The sequence below is a fragment of the Aquarana catesbeiana genome, linkage group LG01, assembly GCF_042186555.1.
Source record: "Aquarana catesbeiana isolate 2022-GZ linkage group LG01, ASM4218655v1, whole genome shotgun sequence".
Lineage (NCBI taxonomy): Eukaryota > Metazoa > Chordata > Amphibia > Anura > Ranidae > Aquarana > Aquarana catesbeiana.
In genome coordinates this window covers 283842185-283861746 of record NC_133324.1, presented here as the reverse complement: position 1 = coordinate 283861746, position 19562 = coordinate 283842185, and the positions used below count along the sequence as shown (strand labels likewise).

The window sequence follows — 19562 nt, the reverse complement described above, 5'->3', positions numbered from 1 at the left end:
TACATGTACAGCTCAGCAATACCTAAACATTTACCCAGTTTTATTACATTGCAATACAGAAAAATAAATAGTGACCCTGCCAGAAATCCAGTGAGCACATGACTTATTGCTTCTTATTACACTGCACTGAAATTCCAAGCAATTTTGTCAGGCTTCCTGAGATTCTTCTGCTGCACCACAGAACTCGGCCTATCCCCACACCACACCGTCCCTCTTCACATACACATATTGATTTCTTTCCAAGCAAATCAATGTGCTGCTTTGTTTCCCAAGAGCTCTGCCTACACACTGAGGTTGATTTGCTAATGTCAGATAGACTGATAGACTGTGCACTTTGCAAGTGCAGTTGCTCCAGTGCTCAGTAAATAGGATGAAGCTCCACTTTACAAAGAATATTCAATCACATGCAAGGAAAATAAGAAAAAAACAGCATTTTTGCTTACACATGATTGGATGATGAAAGTCTGTAGAGCTTCCTCTCATTTACTAAGCTCTGGCGCAACTGCACGTGCAAGGTGCATAGTCTATTTGCCTTTGGTAAATCAGCCCGACTGTGTTTAACCCCTTCCCTACCCACCCATAGTCATAAGACATCCGCAGGTGAGATCTCCCATCCTGGGCGGACGTCATATGAAGTCCTCAGCTTCCCGGCGGTATAGGGGGGCGCGCGTGCCGCCGCGTCACTCTGGAGGCGTTGCGTGTGCCGCGGGGCAACCGCGATTGCTGGTGACAGCAGGAACGTGGATCTGTGTGTGTAAATACGTAGATCAACGTCCTGTCAGAGGAGAGGAGACAGATCATGTGTTCCCAGTATATAGGAACACCGATCAGTCTCCTCCCCTAGTCAGTCCCATCCCCCCACAGTTAGAATCACTCCCTAGGTAACACATTTAACCCCTTGATCGCCCCCTAGTGTTAACTCCTTCCCTGCCAGTGACATTTATATAGTAATCCGTATATATTTATAGCACTGATCCCTGTATAAATGTCAATGGTACCAAAATAGTGTCAAAAGTGTCCGATCTGTCTGCCGAAATGTCGCAGTCCCGATATAAATCACAGATCGCCGTCATTACTAGTAAAAAAAGAAATAATAATAAAAATGCCATAAATCTATCCCCTATTTTGTAAGCACTATAACTTTTGGTCAAACCAATCAATACACGCCTATTGCGATTTTTTTTAAAATAAAAATATGTAGAAGAATACATATCGGCCTAAACTGAGGAAAATTGAGCTCCAGATCTTTAATACCAAGGATTGGTGGTTGGAGACAGCAGCTTTATTGAGCCATTTGAAATCCATAAAAGCCATGTGAGCTGGGAATGGGAAACAGAACATCTTGTTCCCTAATATTGTAAATGCTTTGCATGCCTGTACCCTAATAACTAATTTGCATGCCATTAATGGGTATTTTTTGCAAAAAGGGTTGTGACATTTTATAGAATTAAAGTAAATCCCTGTAATTTATATGGTGTAGGGACAATAGACAGGGCTAAGCCCAGCTATGGTTGGGACTGCTGTGACCATGTTCCTCCATTGGATATTTCTGTTTCAACTGTTTTATTGTGAAGATTTTTCCTGGAAACATTATAAAATAGAGCGGCAAACAATCCTTGCCATGCTCCAATCAATTAAGAGATTGTAAAGTCTCTTTTTTCTTTTTAATAAATAACAAACATGTTATACTTACATTCCTTTGTGCAGTGGATTTGCACAGAGCAGCCCAGATCCTCCTCTTCTCGGGTCCCTCTTTGCTGCTCTTGGCCCCTCCCTCCTATTGAGTGCCCCCACAGTCAGCAGCTTCCTATGGAGGCACCCGAGCCGAGTCACAGCTCCATGTGTCCTTTCAGACACGGAGTCCGGCCCCGTCCCGTCCCGCCCCACCCCACCCCCTCTCTCCCCTGATTGGCTGACTGACTTTGATTAACAGCTGCGGGAGCCAATGGTGCCGCTGCTGTGTCTTAGCCAATCAGGAGTGTCCCAGATGGCTTAGACATTCGTGGACATCGCTGGAGAGAGATGGGGTTCAGGTAAGTAATTAGGGGGTGCTGGGGGGGTGGAGGGCTGCTACACACAAAAGGTTTTTTTTATCTTAATGCATAGAATGTATTAGGATAAAAAACCTTCTGCCTTTACAACTCTTTTAAACAATTCTCCATTAGATATTTCTTGCTAAATATCATTATTATTGTATGTTGATTTAAACTCCAATGACTACAGCTACACATTACTATTTTCACAGGACTATTTATTGTGCACTTTCAACACAATAATGTTATTACAAATGTATATAGAGTTCTATAAGTTACTGTTTCCATCCTTCTGTATGCGATAAGAATTTGAATGGTTGTTCATTTAGTTTGTTCTCACCTGCCAACTCTGGATGACGTTTCCACAGGTTCTCCAACATAGATTCATAGCGGGCATGCTCTGCTCCTTCTCCTCCTACAATTCACAGAGTTCATTTACAGACAGCAACAGCAAAACTGTGGGGCACAAAGTGTGATCTGTGCATATAAAAGGCACCACAGGGTATCTGCTGCCAATTTAGTCTGCCATTTCATGCCCATGATACAAGCAAACACAAATCTGATTAGGCTAGAAGTCTTTTCCAGGTCATGAGCTGTAGGCACACTCATTCAACATTCCACGGTGTAAAGATGGCCGTACATTGTTTGAATTTCGACTGGTTCCTGATGACCTGGCTGAAATTTGCTTCTTGGGTGGTCATCTAAACCCCCTCCCGCCTGACATCCTTCGACTCAAAAATCAGAGGAGCTGGGTGGAACATTGTCAGCCGAACAGCGACTGCACCCAACTAGATGCAATTGCTATTTGGGTTTTCTGACAGCTGTCAGATTACATTAGCCCAGCAGGGTTATTTGTCCATCCTCCCTGTATAGCATGGATGGAGGAATCTGTTAGATATTTGGACTAAGGCTCGATTCACACCTATGCATGTTGCTTTTGAGCGTTTTTGGAGGTTTTTTTTTCATGCTTGCCACGTTTTTGAGCCGCGTTTTTGCCGCGATTTGCGTTTTGCGTTTTTTTTTTTTTTTTTTTACAGTTTTTTTTTACAGTCTAAAAAAAAATGTAAAAAAAATTAAAAAAAAAAAACAAACAAAAAACGCATCAAAAACGCACCAAAAACGCACCAAAAACGCTGCAAAAACGGTGCACTTGCGTTTTTGATGCTTGTCCATTGAAATCCATTACATGCAAAACGCTGCATTTTGCATGAAAAAAAGTCCCCGACCCTTTCCAAAAACGCAGAGATACAAAAAAGCATTGATGTGAACATGTTCCATAGGAACCCATGTTAAAAAATTCCCGTGCATTTCTGCAAAATGCATCAAAAAACGCGCTAGTGTGAATGGAGCCTAAAGGATGGTCAACCTAATGCTCAGAGCCAGCACAATGCTTGTTAAAGTAATTATAAAGGCAAACATAATTTTCCCTTAAAGTGGTTGTCAACCTCAGACATGAAATATGAACAAAGCATATCCCTCTATAGGGTGTACTTTTCTCAATCCAGAGCACTAAGTGTCATTTCTGTCTGCTGACAGGTTTTCCTGACACCAAGAGAAAAATGGTGACAGGGGAGAGAGCTCCAGCTTATTGCCTCTGTCCCTGTGTGCTGGGGGGAGGGGGTTGTCCCTCCCCTTCCCTCCAATCAACTCTCAGAGCTCTCCGCACTGATGTAACTTCAGCTCTCTTCCCCCTGCTTTTCAGAGCTGAGAGATCTTGTGTAAATTCTGCACTTTGAATGGCTGTAGGGTAGATAAAACAGTACAACTTATGTATGAGGATTTGTTTCATCTCTCTGTATCATCTGAGGCCAGTCACTTCACTGGGTATGTGTGAGGGTTTACAACCACTTTAAATGAAAAAGATGTTATGCTTACCTACTCTGTTCAATGGTATTGCACAGAGAGGCCCCTTATGCCCTCTTCGGGGGGCCCCCATCAGCGCTGTCTGCTCCTTCTCTTTTACAAATGCCCCCATATCAAGCCGGCTGCTATGGGGGCACGCATGCGGACAGACTCTCGAGCCAGGCTGTGGGCATCCATAGACACACACAGCCTGGCTCGGCCCCTCCCTCCACTTCCTACTCATAGGATTTGATTGACAGCAGCATGAGCCAATGGCTCCCACTTCTACCTCTGTGTCCAATGAGAGCAGAGAGAGGGGAGACTGCTGCTGCACACAGACACAGTGCTGGATCGAGAAAGGACTTATGCGATTGGGGGGTGGGGAGGTGGGCATACAACTACTGAGATGTTTTTTTACCTTAAAGCAGGGAATGCATTAAGGTAAAAAATAAAAAAAATTGTTGCCTTTAGAATTACTTTAAGGTGTAAAATATGTTCATCAGAAGGGTTTTGGGATTGTCTTTGCTTATGCAAAAACTGCCTTTAAGAAAATAGGTGTTTGTATAGGCACTTTGTAGGAATGCAGTGAAGGAATGGAGAATAAAACTAACACTATGGGAAGACACTGTATGGTACCTGTTTTCATTAAAAAAGGAGAATTGTCTGGAGATATTTTTCAAGACTCCATAATGTCATAAAGTAGCAATATGTGTGTTAATATGGATGCATTATAATTATTTTCTAACTAAAACTACTTGATAAAGAATATTGCTGACAAGCATATTGTCATAATAGGAAGAGCTGTTAACCAGTGTTAATTTCGTTGACTAAAACGACTAAAATGTTTTAGTCGACTGAATGAATATTATTTTTAGACTAAAATACGACTAAAACTCAAACAACTGAGATTACTAAAATATGACTAAAACTAAAATGGCATTTTAATCAAAAGACTAAAACGGGACTAAAACTAAAATGGCATTTTAGTCAAAAGACTTATGCTGCATACACACAATCAGACACTCCGACAACAAAATCCATGGATTTTTTCAGACGAATGTTGGCTCAAACTTGTCTTGCATCCACACAGTCACACAAATGTTTTCAGAAATTCCAATTGCCAAGAACGCGGTGATGTACAACACGTATGACAAGCCGAGAAAAAGGAAGCTCTATAGCCAGTGCGTCTCTTCTGCTTGATTCCGAGCATGCATGGACTTTTGTGTGTCGGAATTGTGTATCTGAATTTCTGACAACGGATTTTGTTGTTGGAAAATTTGAGATCCAGCTCTCAAATTTTTGTTGTCGGAAAATCAGACAGCAAATGTCCGATGGAGCCTACACGCGGTCGGAATTTCCGACAACAAGCTCACATCGAACATTTGTTGTCGGAAATTTCGACCGTGTGTACACGGCATAAGACTAAATTGAAATTTGACTTCAAAATTAACACTGATCTATAGTTCATACCTCAATGTAATAATAAATAACATATACTATTTTTCACTCCAGCAGTATCTAATGAGTTTGGAAATTGTAGATAATTGGTAACTAATGCATAACAATTTAATTACACCCATTAGATTTTAGACGACTAAAATGAGTTTTAGTCGACTAAAATGTACTGGAGATTTAGTCAACTAAATACGACTAAAATTAAACAATTGCAGAAGACTAAAATGGGACTAAAACTAAAATGCCATTTTAGTCCTAAGAATAATGCCCCGTACACATGGTTGGACATTGATCGGACATTCCGACAACAAAATCCATGAATTTTTTCCGACGGATGTTGGCTCAAACTTGTCTTGCATACACACGGTCACACAAAGTTGTCTAAAAATCCGATCGTTATGAACACGGTGACGTAAAACACGTACGTCAGAACTATAAACGGGGCAGCAACCAATAGCTTTCGTCTCTTAATTTATTCTGAGCATGCGTGGCACTTTGTGCGTCAGATTTGTGTACACACGATTGGCATTTAACCGATTTAATTTTGTTGTCGGAAAATTTTATAGCAAGCTCTCAAACTTTGTGTGTCAGAAATTCCTATGGAAAATGTGTGATGGAGCTACACACGGTCGGAATTTCCGACAACAAGGTCCTATCACACATTTTCTATCGGAAAATCCTATGGTGTGTACAGGGCATAAGACTAAAACTAAATCGAAATTTGCTGCCAAAATGAACACTGCTGTTAACATCCCATCAACAGATGTATTTCTTGCCTAGCACCTGACCTTTGCAAAAAAAGTAAGCAGTTATCTGCATCAAAGTTATGTTTTGTGTCTTTTTTTGTACAGGTAATTCTTATTTATTTATATTTTTAAAGTGATTGTAAACGATCACCTTCTAAAACAACCCATTCATTTTAAAAAAGGGAAGGAAAGACAAAGCATTTGTGCATAGATAAAAAAAAAAAAAATACTTTTTTTTCCCCTTTTTTATAAGTGATCACATTCCTTCTGTTCTCAGCTGCATAAGAGTTGGGGGAGGAGAAGCAGCAGCACACTGAGCTTCCCAGTGACAGGCTGTGCAGGAGGGGAGTGTCAGGACAAGTCTGATCATTGGAGGAGAGTACACTGATTTCCCAGCATAGCTAGAGAACTGACCATGGTGTGCTCTCCTGATTAGTGTGGTCAATTTTTAATAGGAAAGCAGAGGGGCTGGCAGGATCACCAGGTATTCCACACAGAGGAAGCAATACAAAGAGAACAGGAGACTTTCTCCTACAAGTACATGGTACAGCAGGCACATATCAGGAATATGAAATTTTGGGGTAACAAACACTTTGAGACTAATACACAAATCACAAGAGGAAATAGACAACATGCGGAACAGTAAAGTTTGTGATTAAAAAAAATGTCATTTTTGCGTGTACTTACGGATTATTTTGACCAATATATAGCACTGGCGTTCCTTTAGATGATTAGTAGCAACTTCTTGGGAGCCCTCCAGATCATTGAGATTTATTAACGTTCCTGATTCATCCAAGAGATCTATAGAAACTATAGAAGTCAAAGTGGTAAGGCAAAGAAGACATTAGGTAGGCATTTAAGTTGCCTAGAAATTGATTAATAAAAGAAAACAATGTTCCGCACTGTAATTCCAGTATCTGATTTTTCTGATGATTAGTAGGTTGTAGAGAATGGGATGTACTTAACCTCCCCTCTTCTCTAGATATCCAAATTATCTTGGTAATCATAAAAATTAACCACTTCAATACCGGGCCCTTTTACCCCCTTCCTGCCCAGGCCAATTTTTAGCTTATAGCGCTGTCGCACTTTGAATGACAATTGCTCGCTCACGCAACACTGTACCCAAATTAAATTTGGATAATTTTTTTTCACACAAATAAGCTTTCTTATGGTGGTATTTAAAGTGGAATTAAACTCCACTTTTGAACTTTTACCTACAGGTAGAGAAAAAAGTGGTTTGAGGCTATTTTGGACTTTCATGGTACCGTACAAAGGCTAGACATGATCTTTTTTTCTCTATTCGATAGGACGTAGGTACCACCTTTCTATGTTTTTATATTTGGCACTCCTTTTTTTCCTTGTACCTACAGGTAAGTATATAATAAGGCTTACCTGTAGGCACAGTGAATATCTCCTAAACTTGCACTGTTTAGGAGCTATTCACACAACATGCAGCCGGTGACGTCACCAGCACATGCGCTCTGAAGGGAAGGTCTACTGTGCAGGACCTTTAGAGCTTCACCGCCTACTAGCAAATTATGACAGACCTGTACACGGAACCCTCCAGCGCAGTGCTGTCACGGCTCCTTGGCGCTGCCCATCTAAACATCATCTTCCTCTGGGTTCGCGGGCTCCGGCTGTGTGAATGGCTGGGGCGTGATGACGTCACACATGCGTATGGGCAGGGATACAGGATCCGAGTGCCGCTTGCTGGTTGCATATGAGAACTCACACTATTTACTATTCATGGGCGTGTTATTTGTTAGTACTGACCGATATACGTAAATAAAGAAAATATGTACATGTTTTGCTTTAATTCAGATGTCTACATTTTTTTTTTATCTTTGCCCTTGGGTTGATTACTTACCTTCACTTCCACATTGACACTTCTCCCTCAAGACTTCTGATAAATTTACCATCTTGCAGTTAGGATTCAATAAAATCTGATGATCAGCTGAAACAGGATAAAACCCATGGTTAGATTGCCTCATGGTATAACTAAAACCACAGAGAATCCAAATCTGAACTAGATTGTAATAGTGTATAAATTATACTGTATAACAAGAATTAACAATCCTTTGTTACTATCCTTGGCCCAGCACCTCATTCATTGGATTTCATTTTTTTTTTATTTCAGAGGCTCAGCATCACATGTATGCATTTACTAGCATAATATACATGCAAATGCAGCCTACTAGGACCACCAACTCCCCCAGGCTGACTTCCATCCATCAAGGAATTCAGATATTTGTATAACTTCTCCTATGAGCCAGCCTATTGCTTGCATCGAATCTGAGGGATCTTGAAAGGCGTACTTAAAGCGGAGTTCCGTCGAATAAAAAAAATAAGTTGGCAGCTACAAATACTGCAGCTGCTGACTTTAAAAAAATAGGACTCTTACCTGTCCAGGATGCCCGCAATGTGGCTTCACAGCTTGATTCCTTACTGCGCATGCACGAGTGCGCTGCACGTCCTGACTGGTCCCTGCTGTCTTCTGGGACCTTTGTGTCTCCCAGAAGACAGCGGGGAGCGGACAGAGGAGGGGCCGGACATGGCGTAGATTGCCGAGTTTCTGCGCCGATCTATCGCTAGAAGTGGGAGCAAATACCTGTATTAGACAGGTATCTGTTCCCCTCCTGAAAGGTGCCAAATGTGACACTGGGGGGGGACCGGATAAGTGGAAGTTCCATTTTTGGGTGGAACGCCACTTTAAGTCCAGGACACATGTACCCGTGTCCCGCTGTCTGTTCAACAGAAGCCTGTGTTCTGTCAAATGGTCATACTGGAAAACCAGCATTTAATCAGCGTTTGCATCACTTGCGTTGATGCGGGATCTCTTGAGGGTTTTTTTCATCCAATTCACTGATTGAACAAAAAAAGCTGTACATGTATACTCTAGACTGGGTGCTGGGATGTTTTCAGGACGTCGTGTACAGCACCCTGACAGCTCCTTCTGCCAGCCATGATCTGCCTACATTAGAAAGCACAAAATAAGGTATGTGAATGGTATAAAAATGGAGATAAAGTATGTCATGAATGTAATGAAAATGGAAAAGTTTATTTAAAAATGTAATTAGCATGTTGATAAGGGTGGGAGACAAAGAAAAGCAAAATATATGCAGATTAAACTTCAGCATTAAAGGAGTTGTAAAAGCAGACTTTTTTTTTTCTTAATGCATTAAGATAAAAATCCTTCTGTGTGTAGAAGGATTGTGCAGCCTCCCCAGCTCCCCTACTACTTACCTGAGCCCCATCTCTGTTTAACGATGTCCACAAATCCCTAGGCCGTCCAAAACTCTCCCCCCTGATTGGCTGACACAGCAGCAGTGCCATTGGCTGCCGTGGCTGTCAATCATAGTCAGTTAGCCAATCAGGGGAGAGAGGGGGCGGGGCCGAACAGCAGCTCTGTGGCGGAATGTTGTGCCCCCATTGCAAGCTGCTTGCTGTGGGGGCACTCGACAAGAAGGAGGGGCCAGGAGCAACAAAGAAGCACTCGAGAAGAGGAGGATCCAGGCTGCCCTGTGCAAAACCAACTGCACAGAGCAGGTAAGTATAACATGTTTGTTATTTTAAAAAAAAAGAGACTTTACAATTAGTTTAATCTCTTTTTGTTTGAAAAGTTAGTTGCCTAGCTCCCAGGGGCTTTAGTACTTTCAGAGGCACAGACCTGCAGAGTGCCTCCCAGTGACAAACATAGTCATCAAAGGGCCCCTGTGCAAGGGCAAATTTTAGACCCCTCATTTAACTACTACTCATGTAAAAATACTGATCAATGTTAGATAGATAGTTAGATAGTTATGAATAGCCTTTACAATACCCTGAACTCTCCCTTCACTTGCAGTCTAATGCCGCGTACACACGGTCGGATTTTCCGACGGGAAATGTTCGATGGGAGCTAGTTGTCGGAAATTCCAACCGTGTGTAGGCTCCATCGGACATTTTCCGTCGGAATTTCCGACAAACAAAATTTGAGATCTGGATCTCAAATTTTCCGACAACAAAATCTGTTGTCGGAAATTCCGATCGTGTGAGCACAATTCCGACGCACAAAATTCCACGCATGCTCGGAATCAAGCAGAAGAGCCGGCTATTGAACTTCATTTTTCTCAGCTCGTCGTACGTGTTGTACGTCAGCGCGTTCTTGACGTTCAGAATTTCCGACAAGATTTGTGTGACCGTGTGTATGTAAGACAAGTTTGAGCCAACATCCGTCGGAAAAAAAACATGGATTTTGTTGACGGAATGGGAGATCGTGTGTACGCTGCATAAGAAGAAAAGAAAGAATTCTGCTGCATGCCTCAATACCGATACATGGATATCAGTAGTTGAGGAGTATGGTTAAGGCCCCTTTCACACATGTCCGTTCATTTAATCAATTCAGACACGTTTTTAAAAAAAAAAAACGGATGAAGTTTGTCATCAGTTTACATCAGTTTCTACATCACTTTTTTACATCCACTACCAATGCAAAAACAGATGTAAAAAACTGACCATTTGTCTGTTTACATCCACTTTTCATCCGTTCGGGTTTTTTAACGGAACAAAAATAGGACTTAGATCCATTTCAAAAAAGGGATGTTGATGGATGCTGATGTAAACTGATGTAAATGGATCATCATCCATTTACATCAGTTTTTCCACAGAGAAGCATTGATGTCTGTTTTCCATCCTTCAACGGATAGGTGAAAACGAACAAATGGTCCGCATGTGTGAAAGGGCCCTAAGGCATGATTAAGGTTGTCTTACAATTTTCACCTATATAACTAAACGTAACTAAACATTGTCCAGGTGTACAGTATATGACAATGGGAGGGGACCCCTCATCGAATGTAAAAGGGCTCTTATGCAGCTACACAGCTTGCAGAAATGGTAGGTCTGCTCATGGTGCCTTCATAAGTGACTCGAGCTTACATATGTACAGTATCTCACAAAAGTGAGCACACCGCTCACATTTTTGTAAATATTTTATTATATCTTTTCATATGACAACACTGAAGAAATAGAACAAAATATTACAGCACACACATACAAAAATGACATTTAACTCCTGCAAGGCTATTTAAAACACCTGAACATTTTCAAAAAATATGTGATTTGGTCACACCATATGGCTATATAGTGCTTAAGCCCACTTACTGCGTCAAAGTACCCCATGATTAGTGGGTCCTACACTATTCATAGAATGGAAGATCCTGCTTCTCAACCATGGGAGAAATACACTCCTCTATGTGGGAGAAATAAAGGACACCTCCTATATCACAGGTGGACACTAATAAGAGGTAATGGTGGGGGGATGGGGTGCTCCATTCAAAGGGATCTGGGCAGGATCCGTACAATAGACAAACAAATACTTATGTATGGTCTTATGGCTGCACCATCTTTAATGCATTTTTTAGGGTTTGCCCCCCAAGTATTTGTTTGAACACTGAAGAAATGACACTTTGCTCCAATGTAAAGTAGTGAGTGTACAGCTTGTATAACAGTGTAAATTTGCTGTCCCCTCAAAATAACTCCACTCACAGCCATTAATGTCTAAACCGCTGGAAACAAAAGTGAGTACGCCCCTCAGTGAAAATGTCCAAATTGGGCCCAAAGTGTCAATATTTTGTGTGCCCACCATTATTTTCCAGCACTGCCTTAGCCCTCTTGGGCATAGAGTTCACCAGAGCTTCACAGGTTGCCACTGGAATCCTCTTCCACTCCTCCATGACAACATCACGGAGCTGGTGGATGTTAGAGACCTTGCGCTCCTCCACCTTCCGTTTAAGGATGCCCCAGAGATGCTCAATAGGGTTTAGGTCTGGAGACATGCTTGGCCAGTCCATCACCTTTACCCTCAGATTCTTTAGCAAGGCAGTGGTCATCTTGGAGGTGTGTTTGGGGTCATTATCATGTTGGAATACTGCCCAGCTGCCCAGTCTCCGAAGGGATGGGATCATGCTCTGCTTCAGTATGTCACAGTACATGTTGGCATTCATGGTTCCCTCAATGAACTGTAGCTCCCCAGTGCTGGCAGCACTCATGCAGCCTCAGACCATGACACTCCCACCACCATGCTTGACTGTAGGCAGGGCTGGTGCAAGGATTTTTGACACCCTAGGAGAAACCTCATTGCCCCCCTTGGCTCCACCCCTGACTCCACCCCCTTTGCCCTGTCCATGTATACCCCACCTTTTTAATGAAGTGCCCATCAAATGCACCCACCAGCCCCCATCAAATGCAGCCTCACCAGCACCCACCAAATGAAGCCTCACCAGCGCCCATCAAATGCAGCCTACCAGCGCCCATTAATGCAGCCTACCAGTGCCCATCCATGAATGTTTGCTTGCTTCCATGCATTCCGGAGTCAGGGAACAGACACAGTCCTCCTATGCCGCTGCGCCTCTGACACTATATGCGAACGGAGCGGCGGCTGCTTGCTGATGCTGAGACTTAGTTGCTTGCTGCAGAGAGAAGAGAGTAGGAACACCAGTGGCTGGGCGCTCTAGGCAGCAGTGCGTCCTAGGCGGCTGCCTAGTTTGCCTAGTGGTAACACTGGCCTTAAAGCGGGGGTTCACCCACACCGCCAAAAAAAAAAAATATTAAAAGCCAGCAGCTACAAATACTGCAGCTGCTGACTTTTAATACATTGCCACTTACCTGTCCCGGGGTCCAGCGATGTTGGCAGGGGACGCCGAGAACCCGCTCGGTACTCGGCAGCTGCCGCCGCCATCCTAGTTAAGGGAATCAGGAAGTGAAGCGTTGCGGCTTCACTTCCTGGTTCCCTACTGCACATGCGCGAGTCGCGCTGCGCGTCCCTAGTGGTCCCCGCTCTCTCCTGGGAGCTCTGTGTTCCCAGCAGACAGCGTGGTCGGGACGGGAAGAGGCATAGACTCCCATGGGAGTCTATGCCGGAAGTGGGTGCTAATACCTGTCTTTGACAGGTATCTGCACCCCCCTCCCCCCTGAAAGGTGCCAAATGTGACACCGGAGGGGGGGAGGGTTCCGAAAAGCGGAAGTTCCATTTTTGTGTGGAACTCCGCTTTAACTGTAGGCAAGACATACCTGTCTTTGTACTCCTCACCTGGTTGCCGCCACACACGCTTGACACCATCTGAACCAAATACGTTTATCTTGGTTTAATCAGACCACAGGACATGGTTCCAGTAATCAATGTCCTTAGTATGCTTGTCTTCAGCAAACTGTTTGAAGGCTTTATTGTGCATCATCTTTAGAAGATGTTTCCTTCTGGGACTACAGCCATGCAGATCAATTTGATGCAGTTATGGTCTGAGCATTGACAGGCTGACCCCCCCACCCCTTCAACCACTGCAGCAATGCTGGCAGCACTCATACATCTATTTAACAAAGACAACCTCTGGATATGAGGCTGAGCACGCGCACTCAACTTCTTTGGTCGACCATGGCGAGGCCTGTTCTGAGTGGAACCTGTCCTGTTAAACTGCTGTATGGTCTTGGCAACCGTGCTGCAGCTCAGTTTCAGGTTCTTCTTATAGCCTAGGCCATCTTTATGTAGAACAACAATTCCTTTTATCAGATCCTCAGAGAGTTCTTTGCCATGAGGTGCCATGTTGAACTTCCAGTGACCAGTATGAAAGAGTGAGAGCGATAACACCAAATTTAACACACCCGCTCCCCATTCACGCCTGTAACCTTGTAACACTAATGAGTCACATGACACTGGGGAGGGAAAATGGCTAATTGGGCCCAATTTGGACATTTTCACTTGGGGGGGGGGGGGTGTTCTCACTTTTGTTGCCAGCAGTTTAGACATTAATGGCTGTGTGTTGAGTTATTTTGAGGGGACAGCAAATTGACACTGTTATACAAGCTGTACACTCTCTACTTTATATTGTAGCAAAGTGTCATTTCTTCAGTGTTGTCACATGAAAAGATATAAAATATTTACAAAAATGTGAGGGGTGTACTCACTTTTGTGAGATACTGTAAATCCGGCGGGGGGCTTATACTGCTATTACTTACATCTTTTTCTTCTGTACTTCTGATGATTTAAAAAGGTCTTTCAAATGTATTCTAGATAAAAAGGAACTCAGGAAGCCAAAAGTACCCTGTTGGGGGAAAGCGGGTGTTGGAATAATATTGCCATAGTTTTTGACAATTTCACATACTTACACACTTTCCAGACAGAGCAGTACTAATCAAGGCAGGTTTTCTAACCCTCCCAATTGACATTCTCCAATTATTTGTTGCTATTGATTTCTGCAGCTTGCACATCATTTCATTGTGTTCCCTTATGGAATCCCCTGGTTTTTTTTTGTTTTATTTTTGGGGGGGCTTTTTTTTTAGAGCTAAGTGGCTCCTCCTGTCTCATCCCTCTAACTGCCACATCTACAGGACATCTTGTTCTGTTGAAAAACAACAGACTTACTGGTTGATCACCAGGTGAAAATAAAGGAAAGAAAACCTAAACAAGAACACTAATGCAGCCATCACATTTAGGAATTGGTAAGTTGCAACATAATAAAAGATTGCTTTTAGGTTTAATTCAGCTTGAAGTTATAACTTGATTGGTTACTATGCACAGCTGCTGAAAATTCTGTCTTCTCCAGTTTTATTAAATTCTCCTCTATGTTCTTAAAGTTCAACAAACCAGCATATTCTTGCCAGTAGTAACTTTGACTAATGCCGATCATGCACTATACAATCCTCCCAAGAAATTCAATAAAATTCAAATTCAATAAAATCTCATGTGAAATAATGCTGTTAAGCTACGTACCTCCATATTTCACGGTGATAAACATCTTATATACAATTATGCGGGTGGTCTTCTGCTCCTACAAAATCATGAATTTCTTTGAAAATATGACTCTGTCCTGGTTTCTCACGCTGAAGAGAGAGGAAACCTCCAGATTGTTGTTGCTGTTGTCTCTAACTGGCTCAGCTCAGCAAAGAGTGAAGCCTTTTGTCTTGGTATCTAAGAGGCAACAAAAGCATGTGCCAAGAAGCCTCTAATTATCCTCTGTGGGATTTTACAATGACAAGAGTAGACGGAACAGGTTTTACATCTCCACTCTCACTAAATCTCACTCTCTCAGTATAAGAATGCAAGTAACTAAAAACAACAATTTCATTGTGGCCTTGTGTGCAGAACTGCGTGATGGGCATACATAAGCAAACTTGTCAGATACAGTGAAAAACTACAATTTTGTAGAGCACACTAGGGCACTGGAGAATTTTTTTTTTTTTTACTTATTAAATTCATGTTCTGCATTAAATTTTAGAAGGTATTTGTAGGCAGGTTGCCTACAATGTGGGTTAGTTAGTTAGCCTGCCCAGGCTGGGAAGGGGTTAACTGGATTCAGAATCCTTTCTCTCACTTTTTCGGCCCTGCCTTCCTACCCTGTGATATAAAAAGATGGAGAATGCCAATTATGGACTTTCACCTTATCAAGGTATGCCTGGGCAGCCTCAGTTTAGGTAGTTAGGTTTGAGAATGTATTGTACTGTGTATGTATGGACTTTGTCATGTGAAGTTTGTCATGTAAAGTTTTAAAATGTTCTAAGCCTGGTCTGAGGTCATTCAAGGGGTGCATGGTAGAATATGGCGTATAAAAGGAACAGGGCCTGTAAAGCACATGTGGGGGTATGAAGCAGGTCACTACAAAGGTTAACTGGGCAGGAGAGTTAGATTTGAAGTGCAGTTCCCAGGGGTACTCAGTAACTGCTGGGAAGTGTATAGCAGCCAGTCACGAAGCATGGTGCCTAGTGATGGTGGCGGGTCCTCCGGTGGGGAAGGGGTTAATGATCTTGCACCTGGCCGCATGGTAGGGGAGAGAAGGAGATAGGAGCACGTATGAGGTCCATGCTAGTGCTTGGTGGGGCCCCGTTCTGTCACTGGGAGTGAGGTGGCAGGGGTACGCTGGACTGGTTGAGAGGGCACGGTCTCAGCAGTGTCCCTCCTAAATGCAACATTCATCAAGCAAGACTTGCAGTGACACAGGACAAGATATTTCACAGAGGGACTCTGTATGTTTATTTTCACTGCACACAGTGTACAGTTTGTCTCTAAGCAGAGTACTGCCATGTCTGACTTTCATGTGAACACAGCCCTACCTGGTCCTAGGCATTGATGAGCTTGTGCACAAGAAAGGTACCTCAGTGTGCCGGGCGATTAGGCATTCTCCAATGTTCTTCTCCTAGACTTTCATTCCTCCTCTCATCTGGATAGATTTGGTTAGGAGAATTCATAAAGAATGTCAGTGCTACACTTTAGGTTTCCATTGTGCCTGTTGGAAGCAGGTATCTGAATTTATGGCAAACGCCAACATTTGTTGTACAGAGGAAAACTAAGGCCAGAGTGTCCTTACAAACACTTCATCCCTAATGTAGCTAATTTCCCTCCCCTCCATAAGGCATTCTGCCTGCCTCTGTACACCAGTTACAGTTGGTCTTAATTACCTCCAGTTTTGTTATCTATGAACTGGAGGTAATCCTTTTTACATTTAGTGCAGCCATAATGCCACTTTGTAGACTGAATCCTTCACACATTTTGGTAAAGCTAATGAAACTAGTGGCATGGGTTTTGCAAATCTGGTGCAGGAATTTTTAAAGGCACAAATGCTTTATTGAATTCCTCCCAATGTATCTAAACTAGATTTTGGAAAGATTGGTAAGGGGTTAGAACCCCTGTCCGTTTTTTTACTGCTGTCTCCACTAGGGAGATTCACTCTCTCCTTTGGCCCTAATAACCTAGATTGAACCTTTAATAAGCCCTGTTCTTTGATATGCCATGCACATGCACACCTTTAATGACTTCAGACCAGGCAGTTAAACTGAACAGTAATGTTCTTTTACTAAAGTAATGGAAGGTAACAAAAGTACAGTTCTTCAAGATATCTTTACCACATTTTCCTGAGAAAGTTCTCTAAGTACCCCTGTGATAGTGCCCGTGAGGTAAGGCAAGAATCTATCTATCTAGCAGTAAATCCATAATTGGCAGCAACAATCCACCAAAGTCCATATTATGGTAGCACAATTCTAAATAAATCCCGACCCTTCAGGGGTCCTGACTGGGCTCCTGCAAGGGGTGCTGAGTGACAGAATGATGGCTACATCCTGACCTCCCAAACTCTTTTCCTCTCGGGACTCAAGGACACCTTATTTTATTTGATGTGACCAGAAGGGTACAGTGTTCCCCTGAAAAGTGCGGGAAAATCTGTGCAGCAGAGTTAACCCTTGCCATTTAGGTTCCACCATCCCAACAGAGCCACCACAATTAACAAAATACTCATCTTAAATTGTAATGCATCAACAGTAAAATATACAGTAGTTAGAACTCAAAGAAACAATAATAAAACATTTAACACAGAAAACTCTCCTTTAGAACCACCTGCTTACATGCCTTATTTACTTATCTGAAGATGTGCTGAAGTGATGTTTAGGTCTCAAGTCTCCTCTTTTGTTTACATCTGAGGGGTCCTTCTTCTCGGTGTCCACATCACTGCCTGCGTGACATGGACACTTTCTATTGGTGGAGACATAATCCAGAGGCAGGGGTCCTTTTACAGAGGCTTTGGATGAAGCAGAACTACAGGAGGGTGGCAAATGGACTGGTACACAAGGAAAATAACAAGCATTTAAAATGATATAGTCCCTGGGGCAGGAAACAAGATTTCCAGAGCAAGGAAGAGGTGACAGTTGAAGTTCTCATCTTGTTATGAGCCATGACAAGGTGTTTGCAGGACCGACCCAGAGGAAAAGAAATTCATTCATTATAATCTGTTAAAATTAGATTTTTGCCCAGAGTTGGGTTTTTTATTTCCACTTTAGCAGCCAAATAACACATACCGTATTAACTCGAGTATAAGCCGAGTTTTTCAGCCCATTTTATAGGCTGAAACCCCCCCCCTCGGCTTATACTCAAGTGAGCCGTACAGCAGCCATACCTTTGATTACTAAAACAGTGGGTGTCTCCCGCTGTGTTATGCAGTCTGTTCGGCTGTCCATTGTAACAAAGCCCCGCCTCCTCCTCGTCCATGATAGAGGAACACTGATACAATGCTGGGAAACTGTATCAGTGTTCCGTCTATCACAGACGAGGAGGAGGTGGGGCTTTGTTACAAAGGACGGCCAAACAGACTGCAAAACACAGCGGGAGACACCCACTGTTTTAGTAATCAAAGGTACGGCTGCAGATGGGCACAGTGAGGCTGCAAATGGGCACAGTGAGGCTGCAGATGGGCATTGTTTACCCAGTAGCTGCTGCATTTTCCCACCCTAGGCTCATACTCGAGTCAATACGTTTTCCCAGTTTTTTGTGATAAAATTAGGTGCCTTGGCTTATATTCGGTCAGCCTATACTCGAGTATATACGGTACTTTATATCTGGGATAACACCAACTTTATATTTGTTACATGTTGACATTCACAGAGCATAACTTAGGCCCTATTCACATGACGTGCATACTACAGCATACGCCCATGTGAGGGCCATTTTTACCAGCTCCGTGCCAGAGTTTCAGAATCACTGTTCCAGAACAAACATAGATAAGGAATTCTATCACTTTTCTGACACTCATTTACAGCATGTTTCTTCTAAGTTTTTGACTCAAAAGTGTTAAAGCCAGACATTGCAAGGCAAATGGTATTTTCAGAGGGACACCATCTACAGGTAAAGGAAACTCACCTGCTGCTTCCAGTAAGGATTATTGCAATTTTAAATATTTGTGGGAAGTTTTGAAGACTTTATAAGAACATACAACCAATTTTACCTGAATATTTCAACCTTTTCTGTGCCATGGCTTCTTTTACCTGCAGCCATCATTCAGCACCAAAGAGGTACTAATGCTATGAATATCTTTATGGTATAGGAAAAGTGATGTGTGGTAACAAAGTTGTTACGTGGATGTCATGAGGAGGGTGTAGGACCATGTATCATGCTATTTATCATTAGCACGCTTATATCTATGAATCTACTCTTACTTTGCATATGGGACAGAGTACCCCCTATATATTAAAGTCAAGTAATAGCTAAACCCAGTAAGCTCAGCTTTGCAAATCTAGTATTAGGCAGTCTAGTCTTTTTCTGCATCATGCTCAGCTTGCACAAACTCTGTCTCCTGAGTATTCTAATAACTGGTAAAAGGCTTTCATTATCTACAATGAAAAAATAATAAAAAAGTGCAGGCTTATTGTGATAAACGGTAGACATGGAATATTGTTTCATTTTTGTTTTTTTAATCAGTGAAATGTATTTTAATTATTTAACTTAGCAATATGTCTTCATTATAAAGGAGATTTAAATGACTTTAATATAAGGACAGCAATGATTACAAGTTTTTACACATGTTTTGCTTTTTTGCAGGGTCTCAGGCTCAGCACACAGTGACACAGGATCCCACAGTGACAACATCACCTGAAAACAATGTCAGAATGTCCTGTCACCTAGGAGGGGGTCTGTCTGTCAGTGGTAATGGTGTGGCATTTTACCAACAAACTGATGGAAGCAAACCCAGGTACCTCATGT

The 19562-nt window shown here is 42.5% G+C and overlaps 1 protein-coding gene across 4 annotated transcripts in view; it reads right to left on the bottom strand.

Annotated features, from left to right (window-relative positions):
- LG01H22orf15 (linkage group 01 C22orf15 homolog) overlaps positions 1-19562 on the bottom strand; it is a 623789-nt gene that overhangs the window by 7270 nt on the left and 596957 nt on the right. For 2 of the 4 annotated variants that reach the window (XM_073629188.1, XM_073629191.1), the window contains 3 exons: positions 7944-8030; positions 6764-6886; positions 2374-2448 (listed from right to left, as the gene is read on the bottom strand). In XM_073629188.1, the coding sequence (XP_073485289.1) occupies positions 2374-2448; positions 6764-6886; positions 7944-8030 (285 nt within the window). Of the gene's footprint in view, positions 1-2373; positions 2449-6763; positions 6887-7943; positions 8031-14059; positions 14146-14813; positions 15144-19562 lie in introns of those variants that run through there. The other 2 variants (XM_073629190.1, XM_073629189.1) reach the window with 2 other exon arrangements.